Source organism: Balaenoptera borealis (assembly GCF_965194805.1).
Source record: "Balaenoptera borealis genome assembly, chromosome: 20".
Taxonomy (NCBI): domain Eukaryota; kingdom Metazoa; phylum Chordata; class Mammalia; order Artiodactyla; family Balaenopteridae; genus Balaenoptera; species Balaenoptera borealis.
In genome coordinates this window covers 22,760,123-22,781,334 of record NC_138879.1, presented here as the reverse complement: position 1 = coordinate 22,781,334, position 21,212 = coordinate 22,760,123, and the positions used below count along the sequence as shown (strand labels likewise).

The 21,212-nt window shown below is 54.9% G+C and overlaps 1 protein-coding gene across 3 annotated transcripts in view; it reads left to right on the top strand.

Moving 5' to 3' along the window:
- Positions 1-20,611, top strand: part of MAP3K14 (mitogen-activated protein kinase kinase kinase 14) — a 42,297-nt gene extending 21,686 nt beyond the window's left edge. Inside the window, exons 2-16 of one of the 3 annotated variants that reach the window (XM_082371446.1) lie at positions 1,242-1,517; positions 2,733-2,802; positions 3,941-4,151; positions 4,273-4,893; positions 5,470-5,607; positions 11,174-11,303; positions 11,533-11,664; positions 12,110-12,214; positions 13,537-13,700; positions 14,182-14,332; positions 16,408-16,488; positions 16,654-16,760; positions 17,195-17,339; positions 18,516-18,616; positions 18,979-20,611. In XM_082371446.1, coding sequence (XP_082227572.1) covers positions 1,262-1,517; positions 2,733-2,802; positions 3,941-4,151; positions 4,273-4,893; positions 5,470-5,607; positions 11,174-11,303; positions 11,533-11,664; positions 12,110-12,214; positions 13,537-13,700; positions 14,182-14,332; positions 16,408-16,488; positions 16,654-16,760; positions 17,195-17,339; positions 18,516-18,616; positions 18,979-19,143 — 2,577 coding nt within the window. In that variant the 5' untranslated portion in view covers positions 1,242-1,261 and the 3' untranslated portion in view covers positions 19,144-20,611. Of the gene's footprint in view, positions 1-1,241; positions 1,518-2,732; positions 2,803-3,940; positions 4,152-4,272; positions 4,894-5,469; positions 5,608-11,173; positions 11,304-11,532; positions 11,665-12,109; positions 12,215-13,536; positions 13,701-14,181; positions 14,333-16,098; positions 16,489-16,653; positions 16,761-17,194; positions 17,340-18,515; positions 18,617-18,978 lie in introns of all 3 variants that reach the window. The other 2 variants (XM_082371445.1, XM_082371447.1) reach the window with 2 other exon arrangements.
- Positions 20,612-21,212: the final 601 nt, after the last annotated feature.

Below are 21,212 nucleotides of genomic sequence, written 5' to 3'. Positions count from 1 at the left end.
AGCAGATGGAGGAGTGATCCGGGATGAATGGAGCTACCGCAGGGAAGACCGCATCTGTTAGTAACAGCCTTAGGACCAGGCTGCCATCAGAGAGCACTTATTAAAGGCCTGTCTGCAGTTGATGCCTTCTCAGGCTTTGTCTCAAGCAGGTCACGACCCAGAAGGGCCCTGCCCTTGGGAGTCCACAGCCCCAGTCTTTAAAAAGTTTCCCAAATGGTAACAATCTCAGGGCGGTGCCATTCTCTTTCATGACAACTCTAGCCCACGTGCTGTTTGCACAGATTGTCACAACAGTGGGCTCTCTCTCCCTTCTGGCTTTGTGGGAACGCAGAGCTGGTAGAGATGGAGCCCAGAGCGAGGTGACTTCTTGTGCTTTGTCCTCATATTTCTAGAGGTGTCGGTTGGTGTGCTGGGCTCTAATATAAATTCCACTACTAATGTTGCCTGAAAGAAAAATGATACTTAGGAGAGGTTTTCAGCAAATGAGTTTGGACATTACAGAAGGAAGCATGTCAGTTCCTTCTGGAGAGCCACAAACAGATGCATCTTGTGAAAGGAGCCAAGTGCTGGTATTGCCATTTGCATGCTGGTTTTTCAATTTGCAAGATTTCATTTGTGTGTATGTATGTAATGTTTATATAAATATACACACAAATCTATATATATATGCACACGCACATATGGATGCCTATGTACACACACGCATGCACACACACATATACATACATATATCTACCTCTAGCTGGGGAACAAAACAAAACCTTGGTTCTCTCCACTTGGAGAAAAGCCATCATGGATGGTGCAGGCATGTCCTCTACGAAGCAAGGCTTATGCGGAATCAGTGATGTGACTGATGGTTTTGGAGTATGGGATCCACCACCCTGTTCTGGGGAAGCAAAGTTCACCACAAAACAAACAACAGAAAAAGATTCAGCCATTATTTATAAAGGCAAGAAAGAACCAACCCAGATGTTGGTCCACGTCTCTCCTGGAGGAGGCGGGCTGGAGTTCCCCTTGTGGGGTGGAGAGAGGGGCCATTTACGGTGGAGGGACCAGTAGGGCTGGGGGGCTCACCCCACGTGGAACAATGGTGAGGTTGCCATTTGGAACATTTGGAGGATAGCTACGTGTGGCATGAGGAGGTAGAGACCCTTTGCCCCCTGCTTTTCTCCTCCCACCCAAGCCTGACCTGGGCGCCGCGGGGTCTGGGGGTGACCTGCTCTGTGTGTGTTCTCTCACAGGGTGAGCGTGAGCCTGGGAGATGGCAGTGATGGAAATGGCCTGCCCAGGCGCCCCCGGCTCCGCGGTCGGGCAGCAGAAGGAGTTCGCCAAAGCCAAGGAGAAGACACAGGCAACGGAGACGAAGCAGAGCTCCGTCCACAAGCTCGAGGCCGTGGAGAAGAGCCCCATGTTCTGCGGGAAGTGGGAGATCCTGAACGACGTGATTACCAAAGGCACAGCCAAGGAAGGCTCCGAGGGCGGGCCGGCCGCCATCTCCATTATCGCCCAGGCCGAATGTAAGGAGCCCTGGGCTGGGAGTGTTGGCAGAGAGGGCAGGTGGGGAGCCTGCAGGTGGGTGCAGCGCTTGTGCAAGGGTGGTTGGGCACCGATGGGGCTGGGCTCAGGGTCCCCCTGTGGAAGAGGGAAGTCAGGGTGACCACCATAGAAGACTTGCAAGACACACCTGGGAATTAAGCCAAGGGTCAGTGTGAAGTGGGAGCTTGAACAGGGCAGGGAGTGAAGCACAAGAAGGGAGAAGTGGCAGACAGAGGCCTTGCTCATGACCAGAGCAGGGGAAGGGAGCTGGGAGACAGGAATGCCTGGGCTCCAAGGTCCTGGGGACTCTCTGCAGGACCATCAGGCAGGCCTTCTGCTGGGACCTTGGGCAGCCTGAGCATCTCTGGAGAGGCCCAGGCAGGAAAGGCCCGGTCTCCCGGAAAGCCTCTCTGGGCCCTGGGACCTGGGCCCTTCACCTCCTTCCACGACGGTGCTTGCCGCCCCCCACCCCCCCCAAAGAATGAACGCCTGCCCTTGGGCCTGCAGGGCCGATGCAGGGTCCGCGGGCCATCCTGGGCTGATCCTTTCCGCTTCCACTCGCAATACCTCAAGATGGCTCGGAACAGTGGCTGCCACCAGAGCCTGAGAAACTCCCAGGGGCGTGAGGAGGGCCAGGAATCCCCTCTCTACCCCACACCTACCCTCCACCCCAGGAGGTTTCCTGGGGTGGAGCCTGGCGAGACCTACAGCTCATAATGGTATTTTCTCACATACACACATCCTTCCCCTCATCTTCCGCTCCCTTCTGGCTGGCCTTTGACGAGAGATGAGAGAATAAAAATTAAAGTGGAGTGAGTGACATAGTAACGATAGTACTGCACACACGCACGCGCACACACGCGTTATATGTAATAGTGTATATTTGTCGAGCTGTCACTGTGTGCCAGGCACCGAGTTGAGTGTTTTATAGATCATCTCACTTACACCTCACAGTACGTGAAGTGAGGTGGGCACCCTATGATCCCATATTGTAGGCATGCCCTGGGCCTTGACCCTCAGGCTGGGAGGGAGGGGTGAGGCTGCCAGTGAGAGGAGGTGAGCCTCCAGGCGGAAGGGGTCTGGGAAGGAGGAGTGGCCCGGGAGGGTATCTGCAAAGTGCCTCTCTCCTAAGTGCTGAATTCCTGTTCTTTCTCTCTCCTTTCTGCTCATCCAACCCCTTTGCCTTTACTTAAAAGGTGAGAATAGCCAAGAGTTCAGCCCCACCTTTTCAGAACGGATCTTCATCGCTGGCTCGAAACAGTACAGGTAAGGAGGTCAGCTTGAGTGGGGTGGCAGGGAGCTGCCGCGGGGGCGTCCCCACCCCAGCTGCTTGCTCAGGCCGCTCCCAAGTGACCCCTGGCTCCTTCCTTCAGCACCTGTGGTTCGGCTCTTGGAACCCACCCAGGCTTCCTCGCTGAGCTGCTCTTGCAGCCAAATAAGCTTTTCAAAAGCTTTTCACAGCGTGTGGGTGACTGCCTCTGGGTCACCTCAGGGTCACATCAGCTTGACGTTTTATTTTTATTCTCCTCCTCGGAGTCCTTGCTGCTCCCCTCGGTTCCCATCGGTAGGGAGGGTGCTGGGAACAGGAGGCACTTTGCCGCTGGTGCGTGACCACGAGTGCAGGCCCAGAGAAGCCGCTCTAACTCGGGGAGAAACCTGCTGTGTCTTTCCTTCTGTGAGACACACCCAAGGAGGGATGAGGGCTTGGAAACAGGCAGGGACAGACTTGCAGCTGGTGGCCCTGTAGAAAGGAGGCCAAGTGAGGCTCGGTCTGTTCCCAGCCTCCCCAGCCCCAAAGAAGATTTTTGGCAGGTGGAGGTTGAACCTGGAAACGGTTCCTCCCCTACTACCAGGTGGACTTCTTTATCGTTGGAATTTGGGAACTGCTAGCGGGAAAGTGACCAACCTCAGCTGTCCCTGCTTCGGAGGCAACAGAAGCCAACTCAGTTAGAGCCGAGAATGCCTGCCGTGGGCTGTGGCCCTCTGAGCCACATGCCCCCCTCCCGGGACCTCTCAAGGGCAAGCCCCCCCTTGGAGAGCAAGGAGAGAACCATGTCTCCCCCTCCACACCAGAAGAGCAGTGTGCACCCTCACTTTAGTAATAACCACTGTTGATCGGAAGCTTGCCGTGGGGCAGGGCACCGAGGCAGGCTTTTTAAATGAGCTATTTCATATTTCATTTAAACCCCATCTTCGCCCTGCCTGGCAGGAAACACCACCTCCATTTTATCAGTGAGGAGCCTAAAGGTCTTTGGGGCTTGGGAACTTTCCCACTTTCACCCAAGTCCTGACCAAGCTGGGATTTGACCTTGGGTCTGTATGACTCCAGCCGCAGCTACCTGAGCCGTTCTGTCTCCCTGCCCCCTCACACTCAGAATGCGTGTCTGTGTCCCCTTGCTGACAGCCAGTCCGAGAGTCTTGATCAAATCCCCAATAATGTGGCCCACTCGACCGAGGGCAAGATGGCCCGCGTGTGTTGGAAGGGGAAGCGTCGCAGCAAAGCCCGGAGGAAACGCAAGAAGAAGAGCTCCAAGTCCCTGGCTCAGGCAGGAGTGGCCTTGGCCAGACCCCTCCCCAGAACCCCTGAGCAGGAGAGCTGCACGGTCCCGGTGCAGGTGAGACCCGCCCCTACGCCCAGACCCCTGTGCCGGGCACCCCCTGGGCTCACAGGCCATCGGAACAGCACCTGTGCCTTGGCCCCAGCTCCGCATCCTAACAGCTGTGTTTCCCCCGCAGGAGGATGAGTCTCCGCTAGGCACCCCGTATGTTAGAAACACCCCCCAGTTCTCCAAGCCTCTGAAGGAGCCAGGCCTTGGCCATCTCTGGTTTAAGAAACTCGGGGAGGGCCTGCGGCCAGCGCTGCCTCGACCGGAACTCCACAAACTGATCAGCCCCCTGCAGTGCCTAAACCACGTGTGGAAACTCCACCACCCCCAGGACGTAGGCCCCCTGCCCCAGCCCGCTCACCCCTTCCCCTACAGCAGACGGCCCCACCCCTTCCCGTTCCACCCTCTCCAGCCCTGGAAACCTCACCCCTTAGAGTCCTTCTTCCTAGGCAAACTGGCAAACTGTGTAGACAGCCAGCGGCCCCTGCCCGGCCCTCCCCTGGGCAGACTGGCCTGTGTAGACGGCCAGAAGCCCCTGCCTGGCCCACATGTGAAGCCCAGCCGCCCATCTCATGGCTCGAGTGACAAGCTGTCCGTGGAGGAGTACCTGGTGCACGCCCTGCAAGGCAGCGTGAGCTCCGGCCAGGCCCACGGCCTGGCCAGCCTGGCCAAGACCTGGTTGGTGGGGGGCTCCAAGCCGCGGGAGCCCGGCCCTGAAACCGAGGACAGTGAGGGGGTCCTGCTTATCGAGGCGAGTAGTCCCCAAACACACGTACACCTACCACCGCCTCCCCCTCCACCTCCAGGGCCGTCCACCTTCACTACCCCCCTTCCCTTCCCCTTTTCCTCTAGTTCTCTGCCTGGATCACTGTGTAATGTTATGTGATTTTCCCAAACTTAGATCTCTGGGTGTTATCCCGTCCATCTCTGACACTATCCCTTGTCCCCCGCCCCTCTTCACTGTCCTTCCCTTTCCTCTGCCACTTAGCTCCTGAGTCATTTTTTCTCATGGTCAAGGCGGTTGACAATTTCGTTTCTGTCCCACAATCACAAGTCTGGGGAGGAGGTTTCTTCATCGCAAGGATCGGCTTGCCTCAGCCCGTGAAGCTCTCCTTTGCCTTCGCCTGACTCCTGCAACCCCCTCTCTGGGTCCGTCCCCACACCCCGACCCCGAGCCCTGCCTCAGACCTGCTGGTATTCTTGGATGTGAGGGCTCAGCCCAGCAGCCTGGCAAGGGCCACCAGTTGGAGAGCCTTCCTCACTGTAACCCTTCGTCCCTCCACTGCCCTGGCCACTGAAACCGGCCTCTGTCTCCCGCCAACCCCAGAAACTCAAGCCGGTGGATTATGAGTACCGAGAGGACGTCCACTGGGCCACGCGCCAGCCCTGCCTGGGCAGAGGCTCCTTCGGAGAGGTCCACAGGATGGAGGACAAGCAAACTGGCTTCCAGTGTGCCGTCAAAAAGGTATGCCAGGCTCCGGGGCTGAGGAGGGAAGGCGGGCAGGAGGCCTGTCGCGTTCCCTCTTCTTCCTTTCAAGGTTAGCACAGGGAGGCCATGGGTCTGACTCGTTAACAGCGTCTGGCTACCCTGGCTGCCCTGGGTCAGCTGGAGCTGGAAGGGGACAGTCCAGGTCACGTGTGCCCGCCTGGGCACCGCACTTGGTGCGCGTGTATGTGAGAGGGAGCATGAGAGTGTGCACGCAGCCTGGACCACTCCTGATGCCAGGCCCCTAGGGCAAGTCAAAACCTGGAAGATGGTTGGATTGTCATGAAATTCATGTTGAGCTGAAACCCCTAAACTACATAGTGGACCAGCAGGTAATAGCAAGAGCATAGCCTCCACCTAACAGGTGCCTCCCGAAGGAGGCCGTGCACCTTGGGAGTCAGATCTGACTTGAGTTTGGGCTCTGCTTCCTGTCGGCCGGAGGTACTAGGTCCTGCGAGATGGACGTTATGAGGAAATGAGACTTAGTGAGAAGCCCCAGGCTTGTCCGACTGTAGAGTTTGGCTTTGAACCTCTCTTCGGGAAGGGACAGGGGAGGAAGACTCATGCTTCTAGGATTTTGGTTAGACGCAGAGGCCTGAGTCACCTCTCCCACTCCCTCGTCTCACTGATGTTAGAACTGGAGACCAGAGAGGGTCTGCACCTTGCCCACAGCTGCACAGCTGGGCCTGGAACTGAGGCCTCCTTCTGTCAGATCACACTGCCCAGGCCTAGCAGTCCTTGAGGGTGTCAGCCCTGCTCTCCTTCAGATACCATTTCTCCTCCTCTCCCCTCACCTTGACTAGAAGCCACCTTGTCCTTGACCCCAACTCAGCCTGAGGGCTAGCACCAAGGACTTCCTAAGGTGGAAATCAGAAACATTTCCATGGGCCATTTCCTTGGCCCTTGGGCAGCGTGAAATAAGCTAATTCAAAGATGGACCTTGTTTTCAAATGGCTTTTGTCAAGGACACTCTGATCCCCAAAAGGAAAGGGGCCAAATAGCCAGCCCAGGTGGGTCCATCCCACTCAGGCCCCACACACAGTAGACACTGCTGCTGCCACTGTCTTGGGTGCCTGTGACTTTAAGGGGCAATGGTACAGATTGTGTTGTGAGTAAACCTGGCTTCCCTGGCTTGTGTGTGACCAGGTGTTAGAGTTCTAGAGTTTGGGCCTCGGGGTGATGGGATGAGAGAGGGGACTATCCGTAGGTATTACCCCAAGCTTCAGACATACTGTGTCAAATAAGCCAGCTCCACCCCTGCCCACCCCCACCGGCCAAAACACGTGCTTAGTTCTTGCCAGCACGGGTCATCTTTCGCTGGGATGCCAAGGCCACGTGCCTGACCTCCTCAGCTGCAGTCCCCTCCCCAGGCCACCGGAGAAGGCTCAGCTGTTCCTCCTGAGAGGCGGGTGGGAGGAGGGCAAGAGAGTGTGAAGTGTCCTGGAGATGAGCGCCCATGCTGGGGAGCTTAGTCACCGGGCTCCTCAGCTGTTCCCCTGCTGAGGTTCTCAGAGTCCCAGGCAACAAGGTAAACAACCCTAATATAGTAGAAGAGGACAGAGACTCCATTTCTCACCTCCCCAAGGCAGTCGGACAAGCTCCAAGCACAAGGCACGGACTTGCCAGCCCCCAGAGCTGCTGCCCCAGCCCACCAGAGCCAGCGCTTCTCAGAACTCCGCCTCCCCCATCCAGGATCTTAGCGGGCTTGGCTTTTGGCAGCCCACACAGCTGCCTTTGGTCGGGCAGACCACCCCTCCTTTCTCTCCAGGGCAGCGGGGTAGGGAAGGCAGTAGTGTCCTTTAGCGTTTTCAGCTGGAAGATCTCAGACACAGTTCCCTGCTAGGGGGTAGGGGTGGAGGGTGGGGACCAAGGATCAGAGGTCAAGCCGCGCAGGGGGTCAGAGCAAGTCTGCACACCCTCTGACGCTCCCTAGGGAGGATCCAGGATGTGGAGTATCATGTGGTGACATCAGCACCCCATTGGTCCTCCTTCTAGAACATTCACGGCCCCAGGTCAGATGTTGATTGGTCACAAGTCCAGGGCTTAATGTAGGGTTTGGGGGGGGGGTGCGGTTTAGGGTTTTGTTTGAGCTTACTTTTAATTTCAAATTAATAGAGGCTCGTTGTAAAAGAATGATACCCAAAAAGCAAAAGTCTCTCTGTTGCCCAGTCCCCTTCTGAGGTAACCAGCCTTAGACATAAATCTTTTTTAGACTTGTTACACATATATAAACATGTAGTTGTTTCTTTTATTGAAATGAGATTGCACTCATTTGTTGTTCTGTACCATGTTTTTTCATGTGATGGTGTATCATGGATAGATTTCCTTATTGGTACATATACATTTGTCCAGTGCTTTTTAACAGCCAGTGTATAAGTTCTTAACCTAGTCAGTGGATGAATTCATAAGATCCATGAATTCCTGGAACTTTATTCTAAAGTGTGTATGTGTGTGGCACGTGTGGACACACACACATTTTTTATTTATTAGATTTTCAAAGGGGTCTGTGGCTCAAAGAGGGTTAAGAACTGTTCATTTGAGAACATCTGGCTCGAGCATGGAGTTCTGGGAGCCTCCTTTTGCCTCTTCCCTGATCTGGGGTAGTGTGGCCTTGGCCAAGTCCAGCCAGCTGTTGTTACCAAGCACCTGTTCTGTGCCAGGCGCTGTGCCAGGGAGACAGAGGTGTGGAATCCACACGCCTGACCTGAAGGAGCTCAGACTGTAATGGGGGGTGGACACTTACATGGTGTAAAGGTGGTAGAAGCAGCCATCAGCCGGGGACATGGTGAAATCAGCCGGGACAAGTGTTGAGAAGGAAATCAGAACAAGGACCGAGGGGAGCATATCTCGATGGTGATGACGAAATAAGGCGGCAAGCTATGTGCCCAATACTGTGTTAGTCACCTTCACATATTTATGTTCCTGGGATCTTTAAAAGAACTTATTAGAGTTTCTGTTACTCCCTTTTTTACTGATGAAATAAAATGGATACGAATACTAAAGAAAACAAGAAGGAAAGTTTCAAGAAGGAAAAAGCGATCCGCAGTGTAAAGCGTGCAGGCAGTTAAGCAGAGGGAAGTGGCTTGTGGATTTGGCAGTTAGGTGATTGTTGACCATGTTTCCACCTGGGTAGGCGCGTGCCTGAACGTAGGTAAAAACGTCCCGGATGTCAAAGCTAATACACCTGGAAGGGCCTTCAGCGAGGTGGGGTAGCTGGGAGCTCTGGAGACAGGCTTCCCCCACCAAAATCCCAGCTTTGCTACTTTATATCCAGTGACCTTGAGCAGATTACTGGTCCAGTTTTCAGCTTCCTTGTCTGTAAAATGAGATAATCTCACCTCCTAGGCTATCGTAAGACGTAAACGACTAATGCTTATAAAGTGCTGAGCACAGTACCTGGCACGTGTTAAGTGGGCATTAAATATTAGTCCTCATTAACATCCTCATCAGAGTCCAGCCCTCACTTGACAGACGAGGACACTCAAGTCCAGGGAGGAGAGGTGGCCAGACGGGCAGCTGGCCTGGTCCAGAAGGCCGTCCTTTCTCCCTTGGGACCGCCCTTTCAGCCTGCTCTCCCTGGGGCTGGCCCAGACTTCTAACGCACCTTGTGTTTTGAGGTGTCCCTTCCAACCCCCTCTGATCTGGGTGGTTGGGAAGGGTTTTAATATTCCTGGGACACTCCAGAGGACTTACGGATTTCTTCAAAGTTAAAGCCGAGGCTCCCAGACTTTCTTGGTCCACAGCCCTTAATGTCTCAGTCATTTTTTCAAGGTGCTCCAGGCCAAAACAAGTACTGACCAGTTCCATTTATTAAATAATTGGGTCAAATAATAAGTCTTTATCCTAATAACCTAGTAGCCATTTGAATAACAACACACATAAATTGAGAGATAAATTTTGTTCTTAAACAAACGTAATTACTAACGGGATGCATGCCTTGTTGGGCAGGCACAACTTCTCCAACTTAGAAATCACTGGACACCGTCACTTTCATTTCCTGCTCCACATTATCCCCTTATCCCCCTGAAGTACCTTTTTGTCACAACAACCTCCAAAAACCTAGCTTCATAAAGATATATCATCAAAAGAATGCAGTTCGATCATTGAAACTGAACTGTCTCACGCTAGTAGTTTGTGTGGTGTCCCCAGATGTCAATCGTTGCTGTTTCCCTCAAATGCAAAAAATACCCTGTAACCCCCTTCCAAGTTCTCTGCAGTGCCCCAGGGCGCTTCACCCCACAGTTTGGGAGCAGTAGGATTAAAGATATTTGCTAATACAAGTCCGGTTGGTGAATTAGTTCCAACTCAGTTTCAGAGCTGGAAACACTGACAGGGAGTCAAAGTTCATGTGAGTTGATTAACCAAACCAGATATTCTGCAGGTAACCAGAAGAGGGACATTTTCCACTGACAGGCTAAAATCCAAAAGCTACACAAGTCAGCAGGTCTCGGAAGAAAACTGCCAGGCCCTGACTGACGGCTTCCAGGCTAGTTTTGTTACCACTCATGCCCCCTGGTGGCACTTCTCAGGGCTAACATGAGAACCAGCTGCAGCCGGAAAGGACAAGTCTCTCTATTAGGAAGTGTAAGCATTTAGTAAGCTGCGCTTATTTGAGCTGGAGGGAGGAGGTGGGGAGCTGGCATTTCCTGAGCACCCACTAGTTGCCAGGCCCGGTGCTGGTTATCAACCCTCCAGATCCCCACTCTACCCTGGAGCAGATGCCACTGTCCCCACCGTTCACATGTGGAGCCACATAGCTTGGGGGAAGTGATCTACCTTTGGAAATGGCCAAGCCAGGGTCTCAGCCCAGGATGTTTGTATCCAAGGCCTATTTCTTCCCTCCATGTCATGCTGGTCCCTGCAGAAAGGAGTGGGGGGTCCCTGGCCTGCCAGTCCCCTGCAGGAGGGGCCTTGGCCAAACCCCTCCCCATAGGAAAATCCTCTCCTATGCCCAGATCCTGGGGAAACAGCTGCAAACAGAATAAACAAGCACTGCCCCATCTATGTGGACATTTTAGCCCTCAGGGGAAAAGGCAAATAATTATGAGCAAATAATAAGTGCTGAGAAGGATGCTGAGGACCCAGGGGCACTTGACAGAGCCAGAATCTTGGCCGCATCAACTCTGGCTACAGAAGCCCAGCATCTTAAGAGTAGAAGTGGTTGTTGATACACAAAAGGTCCCATGACCTAGAAACTGTCCAGACATTTGGGCTGGGGAAAAGAAAGTTCTGTGTTTGGCAGATCTCTGAGGGTGGGCAGCATGCCAGGGGCCTGGATAAGGATTGTAGTTTTTGTGACTATATTTCCATAGGCATCAGCACTGCAGAACTCTAATCAAGTACTAGGCGTTGACCCCGACCCCCAGGGGGCACAGTTTAGTCTCTAAGGGGCCAGTAGGCCCACCAGGGCCCCTGCCTGGCCTCAGAATCGTCACCGGGAACATCAGCGGTCTCTGTGCAGGGAGCTTCAAGGGTCCTGACAGGATGCCAGGGAACCAGCCCTGGTCCGTCACCCTGACTCACACCCACCTCTGGGCCCTTCCAGGTGCGAGTTGAAGTGTTTCGGGCTGAGGAGTTGATGGCATGTGCGGGATTGACCTCCCCCAGAATTGTCCCTTTGTATGGAGCTGTGAAGGAAGGTCCTTGGGTCAACATCTTCATGGAGCTGCTAGAAGGTAAGGAGCCAGCTGCCACTCCTTCTCCCTCCAAATTCAGAGCCAAGGGTTTCCCCGAGTCTTGCCCAGGTTGACCCTTGTCCCCAGTCAATCTGTTTTTAATCTCTTGACCCTGTGACATCGGCAAGAAAGGACTGCTTTCTACCACCTGCCCTTCGAAGGTACTTGCCCTTGGCTGGCTTGCAGGCCTGGAAAAGCCCCATGTAAAGACTGGCCATTGGTCTCCTAGGTGGCTCGCTGGGCCAGCTCATAAAGCAGAGGGGCTGTCTGCCGGAGGACCGGGCCCTTTATTACCTGGGCCAGGCTCTGGAAGGGCTGGAATACCTCCATACCCGAAGGATTCTACATGGAGATGTGAAAGGTAAGGCTCAGGGCGCCCGTGGCCCTGGTCCCCTTGGGGCTCCTTCCTCACCCCACCCTGCCTGGTTTCCTCCCAGGTCTTCTGGGCCTGCTCCAGTAGGAAGGGGAAGTGTGTTCTCCCAACCCTCAGCCTGGCACTGTAGTTTCCAGTGGGTGATGCCCACAGAGAACAGTAGATCAAGCTCCTACCACACTGGTGACCACTGGGGGAGGGTGGGGACAGCAGAGCTGAGTGGCACTGTCCCCTCACCCTCAGTGATCCTGCCTGCTGCCTGCATCCAGGCTGAACTGATTCCCTCCTCCCTCCCTCCATGACTAATGAAAGTAATCAGAAGCAGCAGCTGCCATGCAGGGTCAGCCAGAAAATCGCCTCGCCGGAGGTGCAGATTGGGCCGGGGCCCTTGGTGACTCACCTGTTCCTCTTCTTCCCGGGGGTGGCCTGGCAGCCGACAACGTGCTCCTGTCCAGCGATGGGAGCCACGCAGCCCTCTGCGACTTTGGCCATGCTGTGTGCCTTCAACCCGATGGCCTGGGGAAGTCTTTGCTCACAGGTATGCCCCTCCCCGCCACCGCTCCCCACAACGGTAATAGCCAGTAGCCTTTGCTACGCATTAGCCATGCGCCTTCTCCTGTACTTTCCTTAATGGCAATCAGAGATGTGAGCACTTTAGGTCCACCAAGATACTTCAGTCCCACAGCAACCCTAGGTTATCATGAGGCTTTTGTTGTTAGGCTTAAATGCAATAATGCATGTCAGATGCTTGTTTCTGATGTTCCTGTTATACAGAGGAGGGAACAGAAAGGCTGGGTGCCTCGCCCGAGGTCCCCAGGTCTCCTACCTCAGAGCCCCCAGAGCTCCACCCCTCTTGTCCAGCCTTTTCTGGGGAGCCGTGCTCCCAGCCTGCGACCTCAGCCCTCCTGTGCCTCTGAGAGCACAGTCTCTGAAAGCAAAATGGGAAGGCTGACCAAGGGGCTGGGGCTCAGTAGCTGAAGAAATCCCTGTTTTTAACTTACATTCTTCTGATTATCAAAATAATCCATACCCACTGTAAAATATTTGGCAACTACAGTGTTAAGTGGTATGGAAGGGGAGGAAAAAAGAATTCTCACCATTCCTCTTGCCCAGAGAGATAATCGTGAATATTTTAGATAATTCCCTCCAGGTCTTTTTTTTTTCCGTACATAGTTAAGGCCATTATAACACAATTTTGTGCCCTGCTTTTTTTTTTATTTATAGCATTAGCATAAAATTATTTCATTTTGACCAAAGGAAAAACAGTCTTTTAGAAGTGATTCTTTGTTGTTAAAGGACTGTTGGTAATTCTGAAGATGTAAATTGAACATGGACACCTGCCCTCCACTTTGAAAGAACTGTAGTGTTTTCTTCTTATTACAAAAATATCTTTTCTAATATCTTTTGCAGAAAGTAAAGCTAAGCAAAAATAAAAAATACAAACCACCAGAAAAAAATACTGTTCATATCTGGCATCAATCTTTCTAGTCTTTTATGCATATAAGTTTTCTTTTTCCTTTTTTCTTTTTTTTAACCTACATTTTAGGAACATCATACCACTAATCAGTCTTCTACAACCAAATTTCCAGTGTCTAGGCCCCTCCCCCTTTTTGGAAAGCACTTTAAGGGTTTGGTCCACAGGGCAGAGCCCGTGTTTTGGATGATATATTCTTTGTCCTAGTGCCCAGGACAATCCCCGACTTGGCTCAGCCCCAGCAAGTTTGATTTGGAGGCTTTGTCTCTATTTAAAGTACTCTGAGACAGTCAGGGTGTTTCAGGAATTGACTCGGGTGGTCATTGCCGAAGCGTTTGCCCATCAGAGTTCACAGTTGCCTTTTCTGTCTCTCCTCACCTTCTCAGGGGACTACATCCCCGGTACAGAGACCCACATGGCGCCAGAGGTGGTGATGGGCAAGCCCTGTGATGCCAAGGTGGACATCTGGAGCAGCTGTTGCATGATGCTGCACATGCTCAATGGCTGTCACCCTTGGACCCAGTACTTCCGAGGGCCGCTGTGCCTCAAGGTCCGTGACAGCACCTGGGACAGCCAGCAGGGCCACAGGGCCCAGGCCACAGGCTTGATGTGGCCTCCCATTTTGGCCGCTCTTCAGTGGCAGATGGGAGCAAGCAGAGGCCTCATCCTAAATGTGGGATCCTGACTAAAATACTTGGCTACTCGAATCTGAGGGTCCAAGGGCAGATCCTAGGTGAGGGGTCTTCTTGGGTTCATGGTTCAGGGCTCTCTTGCGTCCACATCCCGGGCCACCTCTGCCTGCCTCCTGACAGGCTGGGCCTGGGGGTCATGGGTGCCTCACTCCCTGGCTCTGTGCTGTCCTACCTTTTCTTGGAAAAGTCCCAGCCCTCACTGTAGCCCAGGCCACTCTAGTCCTTGCGACCGACCCCAGCACAGCAGGGCAGGGGAGAGTGGGGAGGAGCAAGAACAGAAAGCTGGGGGCCAGGAAGTGACGGGGAGGCAGGCCTCATATGTTGCCTTTTGACCCCCAGATTGCCAGCGAGCCTCCACCTGTGAGGGAGATCCCGCCCTCCTGTGCCCCCCTCACAGCCCAGGCCATCCAGGAGGGGCTCAGGAAAGAGCCTGTCCACCGAGCGTCTGCAGCGGAGCTGGGGGGGAAGGTCAACCTGGCGCTGCAGCATGGTAAGAGCCCCATGCTGGCTACAGGGGGCGAGAGAGGTGGCGGGGTCGTGTAGTGGCTAAGAGCAAGGTACTCAGCCTCTCAGAGCCTTGGTTTCCCCATCTAGAGCATGGGCATGACACCAACCTCAGGCTTGTTAGGAAGACTGAGGTCACGTGAGTCAAAGTGCTTAGTACTGTGCCTTGTATTGTGCTTAGTACTGTGTCTTGATGCAGAGGCTGTGCTCAGAGATGGGGCAAGGGGTTACAACATATAAAGGGAGGCTTGAACTCATTAGTATCAGAGAATGTGAAATAAAGCCAGGTATCACTTTCTAGCCATTTGTGTGGGGAAAATCAGGAAGTTGGTGTCACACCAAGTGTTGGTGGGGATGAGGGACAGTGGCCTTTAGGCTCTGCTGGAGAGCACCTGGCAGCACTCTGGCAGACGTCTGTAGACCCAGGACCCGGGACCCAGCACCCCGCTCCAGGGCGCACCGCCAAAGAAACTCTGCCCAGGTCCATGAGGGGACACGCCTGCGGATGCACGCTACAGTGTCGTTCGTGGGAGGGGAGTCAGGTGCAGTCAGGTGTCCCTCCCTGGGAGCTTGGAGAGGCCAAAGGTGGGGGTGGGGGGTGGGGGACACTCCACGCAGCGCTCACGGCAGTTAAAGCAACTCAGTGCTCATGGGGCAACCGGCTGGATCTTCAGGCCACAGTGCTGGCTGCAAAGAGGACCAACAGAGAGAGGCCTAGAACACAGTGCCTTTCTGTAAATTAAAAATTGATAAATAGGGCTTCCCTGGTGGCGCAGTGGTTAAGAATCCGCCTGCCAATGCGGGGGATGCAGGTTCGAGCCCTGGGCCGGGAAGATCCCACATGCCGCGGAGCAGCTAGACCCATGCGCCACAACTACTGAGCCTGCGCTCTAGAGCCCGCGAGCCACAACGGCTGAGCCCGCGTGCCACAACTACTAAAGCCTGCGCGCCTAGAGCCTGTGTTCCACAACAAGAGAAGCCACTGCAATGAGGAGCCTGCGCACCACGACGGAGCGTAGCCCCTGCTCGCCACAACTACAGAAAGTCCACGCACAGCAACAAAGACCCAACGCAGCCAAAAATAAAATAAATGTATTAAAAAAAATTGATAAATAAAAACAACACATGCTTTGCAAGAATTCGATCAAACCCAAAATGACATGTTGAACATAAGAGAACATCAGCCGGGGGCGGAGTAGGGGGTGGCAAGGGAGAGACAGTGGTTATGGGAACTAAAGGGAATAAGTAAAACAGAAGAGAGACTGCATAGCCCCCCGACGTCAAACATAGATGGTAGTTGTAATGGCCCTGGGGCTGAATTGCCCCCCACTCCAGAGGTAAGGTGTCTTCAGGAAGCACTGACTATCGGGAAGGGAGGGGTAAGAGAGACGGAGGGTCAGCGAGGCCCATTCGCCTGGGAACTCTGTGTTGGCATTACCCCAGAGCTATTTTTAAATCTTCTCTTTACTATTAATATTAACAAAGTCCTTCTCTGGAGCCAATTCTGTAATTTTTAAATTTGCAGTTGTTACCTAGGAGGAAAATGGAATAAAAGAAATACTGTCCTAGTCCCGTCATCGGGGCCATCTTATGGAAGAGGCCTCCTCTGGAGACCACGCACTGCCCTCCAAAGCCATGTCCTGGCCGGGCAAAAGGTCACCCTCACTGCCCGCTTCTGGCCCTCTTCTGCTCAGGAAAGGCCACCTGGCCTGGCCCATTTCCACCTCACCACATGTGCTCTCTGTTTTGTAGTGGGAGGTCTGAGGAGCCCTTGGAGGGGAGAGTACAAAGAACCAAGACATCCGCCGCCACTCCAAGCCCACCCACCGCCAAGCCAAGGGCACCCTCACCAGACCCTACGTGCCCCACCAGTGGAGCTCTCGCCAGGGGAGCTCTCTCCAGAGGCCCCAGGGCCCCAGCCAGCTGAGGACGCAGCAGGCGGGGCCCCTAAGCTCCAGCCTCCTCCACCCCCGGAGCCCCCAGAGCAGAACAAGTCTCCCAGCCTGCACTGGGGCAAAGAAGAGTCCGGGACGTGGGAACCACTGGCTCTGTCCTCCCTAGATACGGCCCCAGCCAAGAACTCCAGCTCACCAGAGCGGAAGGCAACCTTCCCCGAGCAAGAGCTGCAACAGCTGGAAATAGGTACGGGCAGCCACGGCCTCCAGGCCCCTGAGCACGGGCCTGGGCCCTGCAGCAAGGCCTGGGCTTCGTCCTCTTCCCCAGGGTCAGCAGTCTGTGCAGAAGAAGGCCGACGGCACAGCCAGACCCTCCCAGTCTTTCACAGCCGTCTTCTGCCTTTCTCTGCAGAATTATTTCTGAACAGCCTGTCGCAGCCATTTTCTCTGGAGGAACAGGAGCAAATCCTCTCATGCCTCAGCGTCGACAGCCTCTCCCTGTCAGATGACAGTGAGAAGGTGAGTCGGCCGTGGACCAGGAGCCGGGGCACAGGGCAGGTGGCTTTGTGTCCGGCCAGTGAAGGGACCGTGTGCAAGTAGTGGGTAAAGGGCGGGTGACAGGATTGCCCGTTCCTTCTGGGAGGGGTCCTCACTGGGGCAGGGGTCCTGGTTTCTCAGAATGAGACGGTCCATCTCCAACACACCTGGGAATTAGGGACTGGTTTGGCTACTAGGATAGTGAGGGGAAAGGCTTGGCTTTGGTCCCCATAGAATTACTGTTCACCCTCCTCCAGCCCAAGGGCCCCTCAGGAACTCAGTCCTGTGCTGAGCCCCAGTGCTCAGGAGAGCCACGCTCCAGCCTAGGACATGGGCACTTCCTCGCCAAATCAGGCCAAGGCCAGAGATGGTTCCCTGAGCCCAGGAGCCTGAGTCTGTGCCCACTCTTGTTTCAGAACCCGTCCAGGGCCTCTCAGAGCTCGCGGGACACCCTGAGTTCCGGCGTGCACTCGTGGGGCAGCCAGGCGGAGGCCCGCAGCTCCAGCTGGAACATGGTGCTGGCCCGGGGGCGGCCCACCGACATGCCAAGCTATTTCAACGGTACAGTCACCTGATCCGCCTGGGACTGGGGAGTCTGAGAGTGGGGCACAGTGGGGAAGGGAGAGGAAGGCACCTGGCACCCAGAATTTGAGGTACCTGGCCATTAAGTTGGTTTAGAGTAAAGGCCCTGATCACCCAGAGCCTTTCCTCATGGGGCAGTCGAGGACCATTGCCCCTTGTGAGCAGCTGATAGAGTCCCAGAAGGCCTAGCTTGGAGCAGAGAGCAGTCTTTCCTGGCCTGGAATCCAAAAACTGAGCAATTAATGTCTTCTAAAGAGAAAAGGAAGAACAGGACCCATGAGCGTTTTAATCAAGAACTCAGCAATAGGGGCTTCCCTCGTGGTGCAGTGGTTAAGAATCCACCTGCCAGTGCAGGGGACGCAGGTTTGAGCCCTGGTCCGGGAAGATCCCCCATGCCACAGAGCAACAAAGCCCGTGCGCCACAACTACTGAGCCTGAGCTCTAGAGCCCGTGAGCCACAACTACTGAAGCCCGCGCGCCTAGAGCCCGTGCTCCGCAACAAGAGAAGCCACCGCAATGAGAAGCCTGTGCACCGCAACAAAGAGTAGCCTCTGCTCTCCACAACTAGAGAAAGCCCGCGCACAGCTACAAAGACCCAACACAGCCAAAAATAAATAAATATTTAAAAAAAAAAAAACAACTCAGCAGTAGGTTTGCTGAGATCCTCCTCTGACATTTGAAGTCAGAAGATGAGAAGGACAACATATGTAGAACTCTGTTTTCAAGCGTGGTTGCAGAGGTCATGTTGTGATTTTGATAGAATGAGGGTTTCATCAGCTCACGGTTCCCTGGGGACAGTGAGACTCATGGCATCAAGCCCCCATGCCTGGCCAGAGGCCGCTCCACCTCAGGGACTTACAATCTAAGTTGCCCACAATCTAATTTAAGAATCTTTGTGTCCAGTTCCTTTCTGCTTTGTAAGTTGAAATACTACTTTCCCACAGGAGCCAACCTTAGATCTTTGCACTGTGCAGGCCAAATTCCTGGTGTTGACAGGAAATGGCCAGTAAGAGCTAGCAGGGGTATAACATTACAGCCACTCCATCCTCAATGTCATCTCTGCAGCTTCCCCACAGCCACCTTGCTTCCCCCTACATAGGGCGCCTTAGGGAGCTAGCAGCCACTCTCCTGATGGTCACCTTACCTGCCTTCTAGGTGTGAAAGTCCAAATACAGTCTCTCAATGGCGAACACCTGCACATCCGGGAATTCCACCGGGTCAAGGTGGGAGACATCGCAACTGGCATCAGCAGCCAGGTAAGGGGGCAGGTACACACTTAGGGGCAGAGCCCCACAACCCAGTGCACCTAGCCCAGTCATCCAGGAAGGAGGCTTTTGAATAAGTAGAAATGGCCCCAGAGGGAATAGTTGGCCCCAGATGTCCCCCGGGGTCCCAGGGCAAGACTGGCCGTGGTGATTGAAGGGTCCTCAGGATCCACACTTGGGCCAGGTGAGATTCTCCAAGTGTTCCAGAATGAAAGGCAGATGATACCTCAGGGCTGCCTACTCGGCTGGAGGGAGGTGTCTGCCAGCACGGCAGGAGACCATCAGCACCGCACTTCTAGGAACCTTCGGTGCCCCTTGCCATTCTCAAGCCCATTGGTTTGCTCTGCCCCTAGATCCCAGCCTCAGCCTTCAGCTTGGTGACCAAGGACGGGCAGCCCGTGCGCTACGACATGGAGGTGCCAGACTCGGGCATCGACCTGCAGTGCACCCTGGCCCCTGATGGCAGCTTCGCCTGGAGCTGGAGGGTCAAGCACGGCCAGCTGGAGAACAGGCCCTAACCAGCCTTCCACCACTGGCTCCACTCGGCCAGAAGCGACCTTCCTTCTTGGTGCTCAACGCTGCCCCTGAGACACAGGCTCAGCCTGCCTGCTCCCAGGGGTCTGCCAGCCCGTGGCTCAGCGGTGGGACCAGGGGCTGGCAGCAGTAAGGTGGGGCTAGCAGAACACCTCCCAGGATCTCCCACCTGTGCCCTGCCTGAGCCCACATGAGGAGGAGGAGGAAGGCAGGAGGCCTCTTCCCATGGGGAACAAAGAGGGTCTTCTCTGCCTTGGTCCTGACAAGCTGGCCTGACCCATTCGGATCAGTGACCACTTGCTGGCAGTCAGGGGAGAGTGGCTTCCGGCCCAGGTCCCAGAGAGGTGGGCGAGCCCCTCCCTCGGCTTCCAGGAGGGTATGAGCATCTAATGACCTACCCCCAGGCCCAGTACAGGACGGGGGCAGCAGGTGTGCCTACCCTTGGGTTAATGGAGGGGGCCCTCTGGCCCCCTTGGCCGGCCTTGCCTGGCCATCAGCCCCCCTTCTATCTCTAGGTGCTTTTCAGACCAGGTCAGGGAGGGAGGAATGCCTGACACTGGGGGTCTCCCTGGGAGAAAACACCACACTTCTCAGGGAGCCGCAACCCAGGCCCTGAGCTGAGCTCAGCTTCAGCCAAGGACCAGAGAAGGCGTTCAAGTGACATGGTTCTCAGTCCCTAAGCACATGCCCCTTTGCTGCTGGCCACCAGTCTTCCCCAGAGCAGCAGGCCCTGAGCCCCAGCCGCAGGCCCAGCACCGCCCCTGCCCAGCTGGCACTCGGCTCCCTCATCTGTAGTAGTGAAGGGTGACATGAGACCTACCTGACGGGAACGGTCTGAGGACAGAGCACGATAGACTCCAGAGAAGGCAGCAGACGCAGGCGCTACTGTTACCCAGGCCACGGCTCTCAACATCCTCACATGAGCTTCCCGAGACACTCACTGATCCTGCTGCCCCTGGTCTCGGGGGCACTGCCAGCTGCACTTTGCACTCTGATGACCTCAAGCACTTTCATGGCTGCCCTCCAGGAGGGCAGGCCAGCGGTCCTGCATGAGCACAAGCAGGCCAGGAGATGGGGTGAAGGGACTCAGCTCTTGACCCTTCTCCATGCATGTGACCCCTCAAACCTCCTTCGGGTTTCTTTAAGGTGAGCACCCCCTACCATCACCCCAGCCCAGCCTCTTCTTTCCGGGGGAGCTGATCAGCACTCATGTAGCATTAATCAACTGTGAATTGTTGCGGGGTGAGGGGATGTCCCCTGAGATTCCATCTGGGGAGAAGCTCATCCCCACATTTTGCCATGGTGGCCTCTGCCCAGCTCTCCACATTGAGCCATGCTGCTCCCCAGGGAGAGACCCCCAGCCCCCCGTACGTGAAGAACTGCAGCCTTGGTCCTGCAGAGTTGAGACGTTAGAGAACTCCTCCTGAGCAATAAAGTTTGCAGTAATGATAAGTGTGTTTAGGCCACAGTTGTCTCCACTCACGCCTGCCTGTGTGCTGAACCTCACATCCTAACAACAGCCTCCTTGTGCCTTCTTGGTGGGATCTTGTCAAGTCTTGCCCCGTAGGCAAGGACTGTTTTCAGCCCTTGAATGGGGCTGCTTTTCCCACCACTCCTCCCAGTTGGTGCTTCCAGTTCCGCCTCTGAGCTATCCATTCAGACCAGTTAGGCAAGATCCCCCACCTGGTGACAGCAGGGAAGTCCCTGGCAGAACGCTGCCAGGCTGAGGGGAGGAGGAGGAGGATGTCGAGGCCTCAGCACTGACCCAGCAGGGATAGGTGGGGGCAGACCACATGCCCAGAACAAAGACATGCCCCCCCTCCCCCCCACTCTTCTGTCCCTGAGGTCTGGCTTCCCAGGAACTGAACTGGGAGTGAGCCTGCGCTCCCAGCCCTTCCAGCCACCCAAGTGTCTGCAGGTGATCAGAGATGACTTTCCCAAAGTCGGTTCCCTGGTGGTGGGAGAGGACCTGTCTGAGGATGGGTGCCACCAGCACACAGGGTGCCTTATCTAATCTGGCTCTACACCCCAAAGCTGTGCCCCAGTGTGTGTG